Below are 12,911 nucleotides of genomic sequence, written 5' to 3'. Positions count from 1 at the left end.
GGGGAGGGTACCAGATATGGCAGAGACATAACAACAGGTCGGTCTCCATGGGCATCATGTGCTGATAACGCTCAGCATCTGTTGACGGTGAGGGGAGGGGCCACTGGTGGGAGCCAGAAGCTGCATACAGTGAGAAGGGGATTTTATCTCCAATAACTCCCATCGCTGGTCATTGTTGACCTCCTATCAACGCCCAACATGACGGCGAAGGTTATAGTGGTAAGAGGGAGGCTGGTGGGCTGCCTTGTCCCTGCAGTGGTTGTACACAGCATACTCAGTCAGCAATGGAGGGGAAGAGTGAGGGAGGGAGTTGGAAGGGGGGGGGGGGGGGGAGAGTATATTATGTTGCTGATTCCGGTGTCAGACCAGCTGCTTCTTGCCAGTCGCAACCTCAAACATCCACTTTCCCCAATTGCCAAAGACAACAATTTGGGTCCACTGAGGGTTATGGGCAAAGATATGAGCCTAGACTTGGGAGCCCATGCAGCAATACATCTATATCATCCTCAGTGGGCTTGCAAAGTTGGATGCAGCAGATCAGGGTACATCCATTTACGGGATCGGATTGGTAGGTGGCATGGAAGCTGATGAGAGCATCCCTGGAGTCGGCTGCTGTCGGTAGTTCGTACATCTGCACCATGAATTTTCTAACCATCCACTCTGCTTCTGAACTGGACTGAAGATGGAAAGAAGCAGAGGTTAGGTGCTCAATGATACAGCACTCACAAAAATCATGAAAAGTAGATGCTGTGAACTGAGGTCTTGTTGGAAACCAGGATGGAAGGTGCCCCCTCTATTGCAAATATGATGGACAGAGCATGAATAGTAACTGCTGTATTAGTTGCAGCCATTTGTGCAACACATGAGAAGTCAGAGAGGGCATTGGCAACTAGCAACCATATTGCTCCCCAGAATGGAGTGATAAAATCAACATGCACTCTTTGAGAGGGGTGGTCAGGACATGGTCAAGGGTTGAAACGCTGTGCTAGGGATGACTGGTTTTGGGCTCAGGCATGACAGTTCCCCGGACAATGCATTCAATGGCGGCATCAACCACAGGCCAATACTCATGATGAGATGTTATTGCTTTCATTCTGCACATTCCCAAGTGCACAGTGTGGAAGAGCTTCAGTATGCGAGGACAGAGCATGGGAGGAACTACCACCAGCATTAAGCATCATCCATAGCCAACAAAATGATCTCCTCAGTGAAATAAATCCTGTGCTGTAAGAAACAATGTGGGTGTCATTACAGGTCGGTGTCCTTAGGCAAGTGCTCTGACCAACCCTCTCATAAGCAGACAACACTCACAGAGGAGCAGCTCATAGGACATTTCTGCTGCTACTTCGTGCATCATAATAAGAAATTATTCAAGGGTGTGTCACTGACTTGCTTCTAAGGCAAAATACAGCACCTCACGCGTATCAAATTCAGCATCTGTGTTGCATGGCAAGCGGGAAAGTGCACAGCATTGAAGTGCTGCTTGGGAGTCAATAATAGATCTCATACACATAATTATTTAGGAACAAAGCCCACCATTGCAACCACCGAGTCATTTTATCAGGGAGTTTCAAATGGGGGTCAAACAGCAAAATATGGGGCTTGTGACTGGTGATGAGATGAAACTTAACAACACAGAAATACACATGAAACTTCCAGACACCATATACGATTGACCACGCTTCCTTCTCAATTTGGGAATAATTCTTCTGTCCCCATTTAATGCTTTTGATGCAAATGCAATGGGATATTCTGTGCCATTGGCTTGTTTGTGGGACAGCACAGAACTAACACCACAATCAGATGCATCAGTGACAAGCGTTAAACATATGCCAAGGCAAAACATTGCTAAAAAGTGCCTGACCTGACGCACTTTTTAAGTTGCGTGAAAGCCTGTTGGCATACCTCTGACCAAACAAATTTAACACCTTTTTACGCAATTGATTCAGTGGATGGGAAATGTGGGCTGTGTTAGGAATAAAGTTGGCTTAATAATTTACTTTGCCAAGGAACAACTGTGGTTCTTAATTTACTTTGGGAAAGAACAACTGTAGTTCTTCAAAATTCTTAGGAGCTGGTAAGTTAATGATTGCATACACATGCTTCTGGGTGGCTATAAGCACATCTCTACTTAGTATATGTCCCAAGTACCTGACATGCAGCTCAAAGAAATTACATTTTTTGAGGTGACAATGCAGACCGTGGGCTTAGAGCCTCTCAAACAGCATCTGTAGATTGTGCAGGTACTGCTCCCTTGTGGTCCTGGTAACTAATGAGTCATCTAAATAATTTACACAACTGACCATACCTTGGCTGAGTTGCTCAAGGTCTCTATGAAGTACTGCAGGAGCGCATGTAACCCCAAATAGCAAACTGTCCTAATTACACATGCTGACAAGCAACTAAAGTTGCAGTGAAATATGTCTTTGAAAAACAATATCCTAGCCCCCTCTCCCCAGTCAATATAGCCAACCATTCCTTTATCCAAAGTAGTGGATATTTACTTGGGCATTAACAATATACTTAAAATCACTACAAATGCAAAATGATGCATTAGGTTTCCCAGTGGTTAGATAATACTGGGGATATGACACCCACTCTTTGCAACCTATCTAATTCTGCTTTAACTTGTTTCCACTCTACAAAACTTAAGCACTGCCAGTTGCTTTAGGGATACATGGGCCTTGACCCTAACTGCACAACATAATGTAGGTTCAAACAGCTGTTTAAACTGTGCACACAATGTATTAAGTCTGAATTTGATCACAGATGACTTTAATACTGAAATGCGCTAAAGCATCTAAACCAACAGTGTTAGTTATCACTGAAGAGGTGACTACTTGCAAGGTAGTTGCCGAGCTATATTCTTACACTTGGTTTGAACCGTGATCTGACCCTGCAACAGGATCTACTGGCCATTGTATGTCACCACTTTGCACTGAGGAAACCACAACTGCAGGGAGACAATGCACTAGTACACGTCCTCATTAACTGCAGACATGGCCACGTATGTCTCCAGCTGGAAAGCCATCACATTCCATTAATGTTTAGTTGCACCACGAGACATGAGATCCTGCCTGCTGTCACCATGGACACCGATGAGATAGTGTGTAAAACAGCCAAAGTTGTTGGCACACATGGGCTGACCCAAACACTTGTGAGGTGGCGCAGCTTGTGGCATGCAAAGCACATGATGTCACAGAAAGGGCAGTGAAGCTGTTGATGCTGTGCCCCGCAATCTCAATAACATTTGATGACACAAACTTTGTGGGTTCTTTCAATGACAGGGAAGAAAATGTTGCATTAGCCTCCGCTTGCTTGTAGACACGCTGATGGAGAACTAAGTACTTTCATTTGTGTTCTTCCAAAAAAGGATGAGAGCAGACGATCACTAACTATTGCACTAACTACTGCGGGATGAATGGGTGCTCTGTAAATTGGATGCTGACATTGATTTGAAGTCATAAGTTGATCGTGGAGTGGCTAATATATTAACAATGTTGACAGCAAATCGATAGCGAAATGTAGCTTGTGCTGAAGCAGTCACTTTTTGAGCTTTGGCAACTTTTTAACACATAAATGAAGGTGGGATCAGACGTCTCTTAAAACTTCACACTAATTTCTCTATTAGGGGTGAGACAGATAATAACTTCAAGGATTAAGGGGTCTGCATACCATGTGTCACAATGTTCACAGGAAAAATCGTACTCGATTGCCAGACTTTGTAAGACAGTAGCCCACACAGCATAGAATTGCTTATGTTGCTTAATACATTGATTAAACTTGAGCCCAGCTGCAATATACTGTCAGCAAACTGCATACATCAGAAAAAATCAAACTACTAACATCTGAGAATGGACATAATTTTGCACCACTTTGTGCAGTTTACTACTAGAAGATAGTAAGAGGATACTAAAGTTCCAGGTCAGTTATTCTCTGGCCTTGCAGTGAAGTATAAAACAATGTAGATAGATCTCCCAACTCTCATTTTCCTCATTGAAACAAATGAATGGCGCAGAGGTAAGCGAGCAAACCAAAGACGCTGACTGTTGTTGGTTTTGAAGAAGTTGTAACAGCTGTCTGCTGTTGTTGCAGCTACGTTTTTGATGCAACTGCTGCTGGCCAAACTTGAGATCCATGCCTCAGGAATAGTTGTACGTTGCAAAAGTTCTGGTTGTCACTCTTTTGTCTCACTCTGAATAGGTAGAACACAGTTTACGATAACACATACTGGTGGTAACCAGTGGAACGAAACAGGTGGTTCTCAAGGTAAATGATGGCACAGATAACAAACTGAACAAATAACCAAAACAAAGTCAAAGTGTGACAAATTTGTCTTAAGCCTATAGAACAATCTAGGGAGCAACTCAAACACAAACGTAAATCAGGCAAGATGAAAACTCTACTATGCAATGGCATGGAACTGAACACTTCAATGACTAGTGAGAGCTTGCTAGCAACAGCTGGGTGCAGTACTTAGCAGTAAACACTTGTGACCACCTGATGTGCCTGCTGCAGCTGCTGGTTCTCATGTGGTTGCAAACTGTAGCTATCACCTGGAGCCCGAGAATCTGTGTGTGTTCTCTCTGTCAACACTTGGGCTAGGTGGGGAATCCAAATCACTGTCCGATACTAAACATTCATCAGTAAGTAAGATGATATGAACATCAAAAGGCTTCACAAAACACGGCCATATAGGAGATATTAATCTTCCAACAACCAAAGAAACAGCTCACTCTCCAGCTTTCAGCAGGAAGGGCTGCAGTTTGACATGATCCTAAGATCAAACCTCTGAAGCACTAACACAACAAAATGCGATCGCAAACTAATCTTTAGTATATATTACAGAATTTTCTAGTAAAGAAATTAGGACACTTTGAGTAATGAAGCAATTAGTATAATTGGTATGTGGAGTGTGAATAATTCATGAGAAGACAAGTGCATTTAATATATATTAGGATAATTTCATGGCTACATCCTGTTCTCCTAGGGCTGACAGTAACTTGTACTCCAGGTTATTTACTTCCATTTCTTCTCCTTGTAGAGATGTATCCAATGATTTTTCTAAGACATAGATGGCAGATAGAGGGAGACCCATTTCAACTCTCAAAACTAAAACAGAAAATTTAACGTGTCAACCCATCCTCATGCTATAGTAATACACCTGATAAAGAGAAAGACCACTGAAATGACTATACTAATTTTGTGTGGCTCAATGGCCTGATGCAAACCTTTCATTTGGACATCATTTAGGTGATGTGCATGCTACCCCAGTTATCCAACTGGGAAAAGAAGACTTACATTTTAAAGAGGAATCTGAACAATGTGCCATTTATGGCAAATCTTGAGAGATGAAGGCTAGGTTACAGGCAGACTGAAAAAAAACTGTTGTCTGACCAGGATTCAATCCTGAATCCTTTTGGTTTCTAGATACGTGCTTTGCTGCTAGACCATCAGGCCCAACACTAAAATGATGAAAAAAAATCATGTAGCTTGGGTAAGTCTGGCTATTTAGCGCAGTGAGGTACAGAATAAGGAGTTTGTGAGTGTTGCCACTAGAAAAAGAAAACCAATAACAGGAAGACATCTAACAATATTATTACATAAATCTGTGTTATAGGCATTCATGATATCTACATTATGTACAAAAGAAAAAAAATGACCCTATGGGTACAGTTTAGAAGATACTTGTGATATAATTATAAAAATCATGGAGGACTTTTTTATGGGAATATAAGATGACAAACATGCACCAACTCCCAAGATTCTTGTGTTCCAAGCAAAATTTAGATTCTTCTTTAACCCAAGTTCCTAAAAATAAATCAAAATGGATATCTGAAAAAAGAAATGATATATACAGTTTTTTTTGTAATTTATGCAGGAGTTTATGGTTTAATCATACAAAAATTATGTCCATACAAAATAACAATGGTTAAATGTAAAAGCAGAAGTAGAAAAATGACTCCATAATTCTGCACCTCTGGTAATGACATCAAGAAACACTTTTAATTTGATTTCCGAAATAAAATATTTTATGAGATCTGTCACTACACAACATTAAGTACAAACAGTGTAGCAATGTATATTACTTCCAGACAAACGTATTTAATTGCTTTTTCCACTGCTTGTATTGATACATTTAGGATGGAATCAAGCCTTTAATTATAATAATGTTTGACACATTCTTAGAACTAAAACCTGTATAACATTTTGTATGTCACAGATTTAACAGGTGTCTGGTCACAATCACATTTCAAGAGTAATAGTTTGCAAGTCACATAATGAAAATATATACATTTCACCTATACAATGAATGGCTTATGCCCATTTTTCTCTCACAAACCACGTTTCTAACATAATTTGTGCTCTAAAATCTTGGTATCCATCCACAGTCTCATAGTTTTCACAACACTATTCATAGACATACATTCAGTTCAGTAAATCAATCTTTTCACACAATTTTTTTAAATATTTTTCCCTTATTTTTTGCTTATTTTCTTTCACACTATGACATTCCATATCACAGGAAGTAAGAGGTACTGCCAAGTCCAATGATAGCTTGGTTTCACAACTGCACAACACTAATGTTTGGACAAATATAAATTATATGCATTTCTATTATTTACATTATACATACACTACATTCACATTTTCAGAAACAATAATCAGTGCAGCGTTAAAATATAAAATCTACATTTGAACATATCAGTTACTTGTTCTTATTTTTGTCTTGGTAAAATACAAAGCTGTTCTGAACAGCACTGCACTTCAGAAGGGATACAAAACTCGGCAGCTGCAATGCACTGCACACAAAAATATCTAAAAGTATATAAGTCGAGCATCAGACGGATTCTGCTCCACTGGACAGTATGGACACTTCAATCTAGAAAGGAAAAAAAAAAAAAAACAAGATAAATAAATTTAACTACTAAATGCAATTTGTCAACATTCATGTCACTTTAAAAATTGTGATCCTTACTGTACTGAATGCAAAACAACTTAGAGAGGTTTTTACTGTCAAGGAAGAATAATTGCTAGTCCTCATTTTCATGATCACCACTACTTCCATTATGTAATTCCATATAATTTTAAAACAGTAATTACAGAAGGAGAAAGATTGTCACACATCAAACACAATTGCAGCCACCTAGTGGTAGGTACGAACCATTCCAACCAATTTCTCATTGACTATCAAGGATAGTGTATGGCAAGAAATGTATGCTTTATTTTAAACAGGAGAAGTCCATGAAAGATAAACATTAAGTAGACTGTCCTGAATATTATTGCAATCACTTTACTTTGACAATTTACCTAGTTCCCCTTACCTTATGATTTTCGTAGTGTTTTTTCTCTGACTCACAAACCTAAGAGTGTTGATTCCAATCACTTCTGTTTCGAGTATCTTTCCACTGTGGGTATAGCCCCCCTCCTCCTCTCACTACTTTTTAAAAACCTCAATAATTTAAAATTATCTTCTATTGAATACCAGATAAGACTTTTTCTCATTACGTAATACTGTCACCGTGAAATCAGTCTATCAATTTATGTGCTAAAGCTCTGCTGTTCTCAGAGCATGGATGGACCCCCTTTACGAACTCTTAACCACCTGTCTGTGGAATCTCAACCACTTCTGCATATCCAGAAGCACTCCATTCACCATTTTAGGATCTTTCTGAACTACTGTACAATTATTGTTTATATGACAAGTTCAGAACAACTACTGGCTTTGTGTGTTTCTGGAATTTCATATGGATGTATTCATGATCTTGTCAGAACAAGAACAATACATTATGGCCAAGTAATATGCCAGTTGAAATCTTGACAAATTCAAATATATAGATACTTAACAAACTTCTCTATTACATACTTACTTTCTATCAGTATTTGCAAGATAATCAATCTGCTCAACCCTGAAATCTCATCATAAGGATTAACAGCCATGAATGCAGATATTTGGACGGCAAGAGGAAGATAACAATTTGGACAGACTATTCTGGTTCGGTAAGGTACAAAAATTTGTTCCCATTCAAAGGTTGGTTTGAATATCACAATACTTTACTAGGCATGGTCCTATCACAGGTGGTACACACTTGCCTTCCCTTGACACTTAACCTGGCTTACAATTTAATGTGGACTCTGAACATACCGCAAATAGTTAATTTTCTCATTCACATAAAACAGCCAAAGGCAAAAGAAGCAACAAATGATAAAAAATTTTCAGACTGAGGACTAAACATTGGATTTGTAGTTAGACTTTTACAAACTTGGTCACCAAGTCACACTCAGAGTACATAAACCTATCAAATTTAGCCAAGTATAGGACAATCGTGAATATAAAAAGACTCTTTCAGGAAATTTTATTTCTAACATATTCAGGCTAATCAAAATTACAAATCATTTCACTGATATCAAGTAAAGTTGACTTTGGATAATTTGACAACTGATAATGTGAAACACTCAAAATTTGAAATGTTTTCCTGGTCCCCTGAAGAGTGGTCGATAAATTGAAAAAAATCAATGCGTTTTGGTCTGCTCAGTAATTTCAAGTTGTAGGGGTGAAGGCATCTCGCCAACACTTTATAATTTGCAGTCAGAGCTCCAACATTTTCTATAATTTGAAGTTCGCTACTTTTGTGATTCCCAGTACAGGCACAGACTCCCTGTCTATTGTTTCTTCAACGTTCCCATTGCCATTGCCATTCTCATCCCCATTCAATCTGCAGTCTGCTTTCAGACTGTGTTGTAGTGAACCCACGTTTCTTGAAACTATTAAATGGCATAGATGCTATAAGGAACAAGTGTCTTTCAATTAATGAAGAAAAGCTTGCTATTAGCTGTCGAGAATAAAACAGTTCACTACACTACCATCTACATTAAGATTGTATCACCAGATGTGTCTTGGTCACAGGAAGAAACATGTCACATCAGGGCAATTTCTCCAGCTTGAGGAGTGCTTATTCACATGGATAAATCAGTTTAGAGAACAAAATGTTCCCATGGATGGTTTCGTGTTGAAGAAAAAACCCAAAGTACTTTGCTCAGTCTCTTGGGATTGAAAGATTTGCAGCAAGTGATGGGTGGTTCTAAAATTTTTAAAAATGTTTTTTAAATTTCTGTGGAGAGAGTTCAACATCAACAATTCCCTTTGCACTGAATGGATTCATGAAATAAGCAACTTCTGAATGGCTAAGACACATGCAACATATTCAACACACACAATCTGTGCTGCTTTTTTACAAATCTCATCCTAATCACACCCTAACATTCAAAGACAAAAAGTGTCAAGGACAAAAATTGAACAAGGACAGAATAATTGTCCTTCTAGCCTGTAACATAATAGACCTCAGAAGTTCAAACCAATCATAGCAGGGAAATCCACAAAACCACACTTTTCCACGGCAATAAAATCACTTCTCACGAATTATAGCTAAAAAAAAAAAAAAAAAAAAAAAAAAAAAAAAATCCTAAATGATGACAGAATTGTTTAATGAACATCTGACTTAGTTAATAATAATATGAAAAATGGAAGTGAAACATGGACGATAAATAGTTTGGACAAGAAGAGAATAGAAGCTTTCGAAATGTGGTGCTACAGAAGAATGCTGAAGATTAGATGGGTAGATCACATAACTAATGAGGAAGTATTGAATAGGATTGGGGAGAAGAGAAGTTTGTGGCACAACTTGACCAGAAGAAGGGATCGGTTGGTAGGACATGTTCTGAGGCATCAAGGGATCACCAATTTAGTATTGGAGGGCAGCGTGGAGGGTAAAAATCGTAGAGGGAGACCAAGAGATGAATACACTAAGCAGATTCAGAAGGATGTAGGTTGCAGTAGGTACTGGGAGATGAAGAAGCTTGCACAGGATAGAGTAGCATGGAGAGCTGCATCAAACCAGTCTCAGGACTGAAGACCACCACATAATATGAAAAAGGCAAAACGCAAAATTTTACTGTTGTTGAACAACTGCACTGTATATAACTACCCACCACTATTAGGTAATGTAATACTGATTTTTTTCCCATGCAACGTAATGTCAAGGTTGCTACCATTGGACCAAGGCATAACACAAAATTTTAAAGGGACCGATGATCTCAGCAGTTTGGTCCCATAAGACCTTACCAAAAAAAGACTTAAACTCTCTATTGCAGAGAACTTGTTTTACTTATGCTGGATAGCAATGAAAATGGTAATAAAGTGAATGTGACAGTTTTTACTGCTATAACTATGATTGATAAGTCCTGGAAAAAACCATCAGCTCTACCACTTTAGACCTGCTTCATAAACTGTAGGGTTTGTAATGCAAAGAGAAAATGTGGAACAGCCATCATAGTCATGAGAATTAACAAATTCAATCCCACCAGACTGAGGGTGGGAACTTCTGCCTAGCTGTGGTGAATTAACTTTTGAGGATTTCATTCATGTTGGCCTTTGAAGATGAGTACCAGGAAGTAACAAAGAACAACAACTCGTCACATTGAGAGAGGGATAGTCATATTCCATAGCCCGCTCTCCCATACTCTAAGAATAGAGAGTGATTATTTCTTCTCAGCTCTCTTCACCATCAAAAAATCATTGGATAATACTAGTGACTAATAAAATATTTATGTATGTATTATTTTATGTTCATATGTAAACTGTAGGTGCTACAATTTACTTTCAATAAAACTCTCATTAGTTTGATTTTTTTCACTCTGTCCCTCCGAGTTAATTGAACTCCTATTTGAAATTATAAAGTGTCAACTGTATCTGTATAGGGAAGTTAACATGATATCTATTCTAAACTTATGCCATTTATTAACTGTCTACATTCTGGCCAAACAAGGAAAAATAAGATGAACAAAAAGAAATGGTTTGGATTATTTTTTATCTTTACTTCCTTTTTTGCTTACCATCTAAGCCTGTTGTCTGTCATACTACTATTTTTAATCATTATCATCGTCAGTGGTATCAATACCTGGGACGATACTTTCACCTAACTGAAGAGAAGCGAGAAAAGAGCAGCAATGAAACATGTAATCTTGGCTGTCACAAATTCGTCATCATTTCCAATGTGATGGTTAGTGTGGGACCCCACGACACAGCTGAAATTGTTGTGAGTGAAGAGTAGCAATGAAAGTTATAATCTTTGCTGTCATAGTTTTCTGTTTCTTACGAATGTCCGAGGGTGCGGTTATGGTGGGACCTGAAAACAAAGTTGTTCTTTCTGAATACACAGCAGATTTCACATCTGTATTGATGTAAGAATGTGCCAATAATTTCCTTCATCTCTTGCTTCCAAATGTATCATTTACCCGCTGCTCATTCACTGGCTGTTTAGAACCAGCAGCCGCCACCCCCACTTTCATTCCCATCATATCCCATGGTGAGCATTGACAACACTGCTACACGAAACATGTTACGATGCCTCTAACTAGACTTTTGCCATCTCCAGCAGATGTATATAATAATGTTGCATATTTGTCCAATTTCTACGTCAATCCAGCTCTGACTACAAATGAAAAGTGAGCTCTTTTTTTATCACTGCTACAAGTAAGGCAAGTTTGTTCTTTTGTTAATCTATAATATTTTTTGCTAAAATTAATGTTACATTATGCTCAATGGAGCTAATTAAAAGGTATTATTACTTTTGTGGCAACTTTCTCTGATGAAACCCAGAAAAAATAGTTAATAGTGATACATTGTTTAAAAAAATAACAGCATCTATGCAGGCAAGGATGCAGTGCCATGGAGCTCGTCCTCTCAACATCTTTGTGCTATGTGGCAGGTGTAGCAGTGGTCAATCCACGTTACGCAGTGGATGAACAACAGTTGGCTGTGGTGCTTGCATGTCGCACATGAAGTTAAATAAATATACAAATAAATAAATAAAATCAAATCCTTGTGAAAGAAGGAATTAAATGTATTAAATAACAATCCACTGAAACATATCGCAGCCAAAATGGACATTGCCTGTGAGTACATCAGAAGCAGAAGTACAGACACTAATGTCAGCACTTTTGTGATTCTATACAAACTATCTGAAGTCTCCAAAATAAATCTTCACGTAACCGTAATAGTCACAGCTTTAACTACAAATGCAAGATGTTCCCTATATTATTCTATGACACAACATACAAATGTTGACCTTAGAAACAGCGCTTTAATCTGCGAATGTAAGACGACCCTGTATTTTTTGAATGACTTATGTGGGAAAAACCTCATTTTATAATCGAACAATGGGAACTCCAGGTAGGAATATCAACACACACACAAACCATGACTGCCAACTCCAGTATCTCCGGCCAGAATGCAACACCATGGGGGGGGGGCGGGGGGGGGGGGGGAGAGAGAGAGAGAGAGAGAGAGAGAGAGAGAGAGAGAGAGAGAGAGAGAGAGACGAATGCTGTGTAGTGGAGTGTGCAGGGACTAGATTGCCAACAGGCGCAGTGTCAGGAGGTTGTGGGGGGGGGGGGGGGGGAGAGGGAGGGGGGGGGGGCAGATGGGTTGGCGGAGGGTTGCAAACAAACAGGGTGGGAGATGAGAATGGGTTGGAAATGATAGGACAGAGGGGGTGGAAACTGTTGGATGGAGGATGTGAGGACAGTATGTTACCGTAGGTTGAGGCTGGAATAAGTTATGGGAGTGGAGAACCCACAAGTACCAGCCACAAAGGAGTGTTTCCTTTATCACCCAGTACCATCCCAGACTGGAACAACTTAACTACTTCTTTCGCAAGGGCTTCAATTACCTATCATTGTGCCCTGATGTGAGGGACATCCTATCCAAGATACTTTCCAATCCTCCTACAAGTGGTGTTCCATCAACCACCCAAATTCCACAACATCCTAGTCCATCCCTATGCCTCTCCCAATCCCAGCCTCTTGCCACAAGGATCCTATCCCTATGGAAAGACCCAGGTGCAAAACCC

At 39.3% G+C, this 12,911-nt stretch overlaps 1 protein-coding gene across 1 annotated transcript in view; it reads right to left on the bottom strand.

Moving 5' to 3' along the window:
* Window positions 1–5,896: 5,896 nt before the first annotated feature.
* LOC124795535 (E3 ubiquitin-protein ligase RMND5A) overlaps window positions 5,897–12,911 on the bottom strand; it is an 87,292-nt gene continuing 80,277 nt past the window's right edge. The window contains exon 9 of the mRNA XM_047259611.1: window positions 5,897–6,883. Coding sequence (XP_047115567.1) covers window positions 6,820–6,883 — 64 coding nt within the window. The 3' untranslated portion in view covers window positions 5,897–6,819. The remainder of the gene's footprint in view (window positions 6,884–12,911) is intronic.

The sequence above is a fragment of the Schistocerca piceifrons genome, chromosome 1 (assembly GCF_021461385.2).
Source record: "Schistocerca piceifrons isolate TAMUIC-IGC-003096 chromosome 1, iqSchPice1.1, whole genome shotgun sequence".
In the NCBI taxonomy this organism is placed as follows: Eukaryota; Metazoa; Arthropoda; class Insecta; order Orthoptera; family Acrididae; genus Schistocerca; species Schistocerca piceifrons.
The sequence above is the reverse complement of the archived record's forward strand: the minus strand, read 5'-3'. Positions and strand labels throughout refer to the sequence as shown.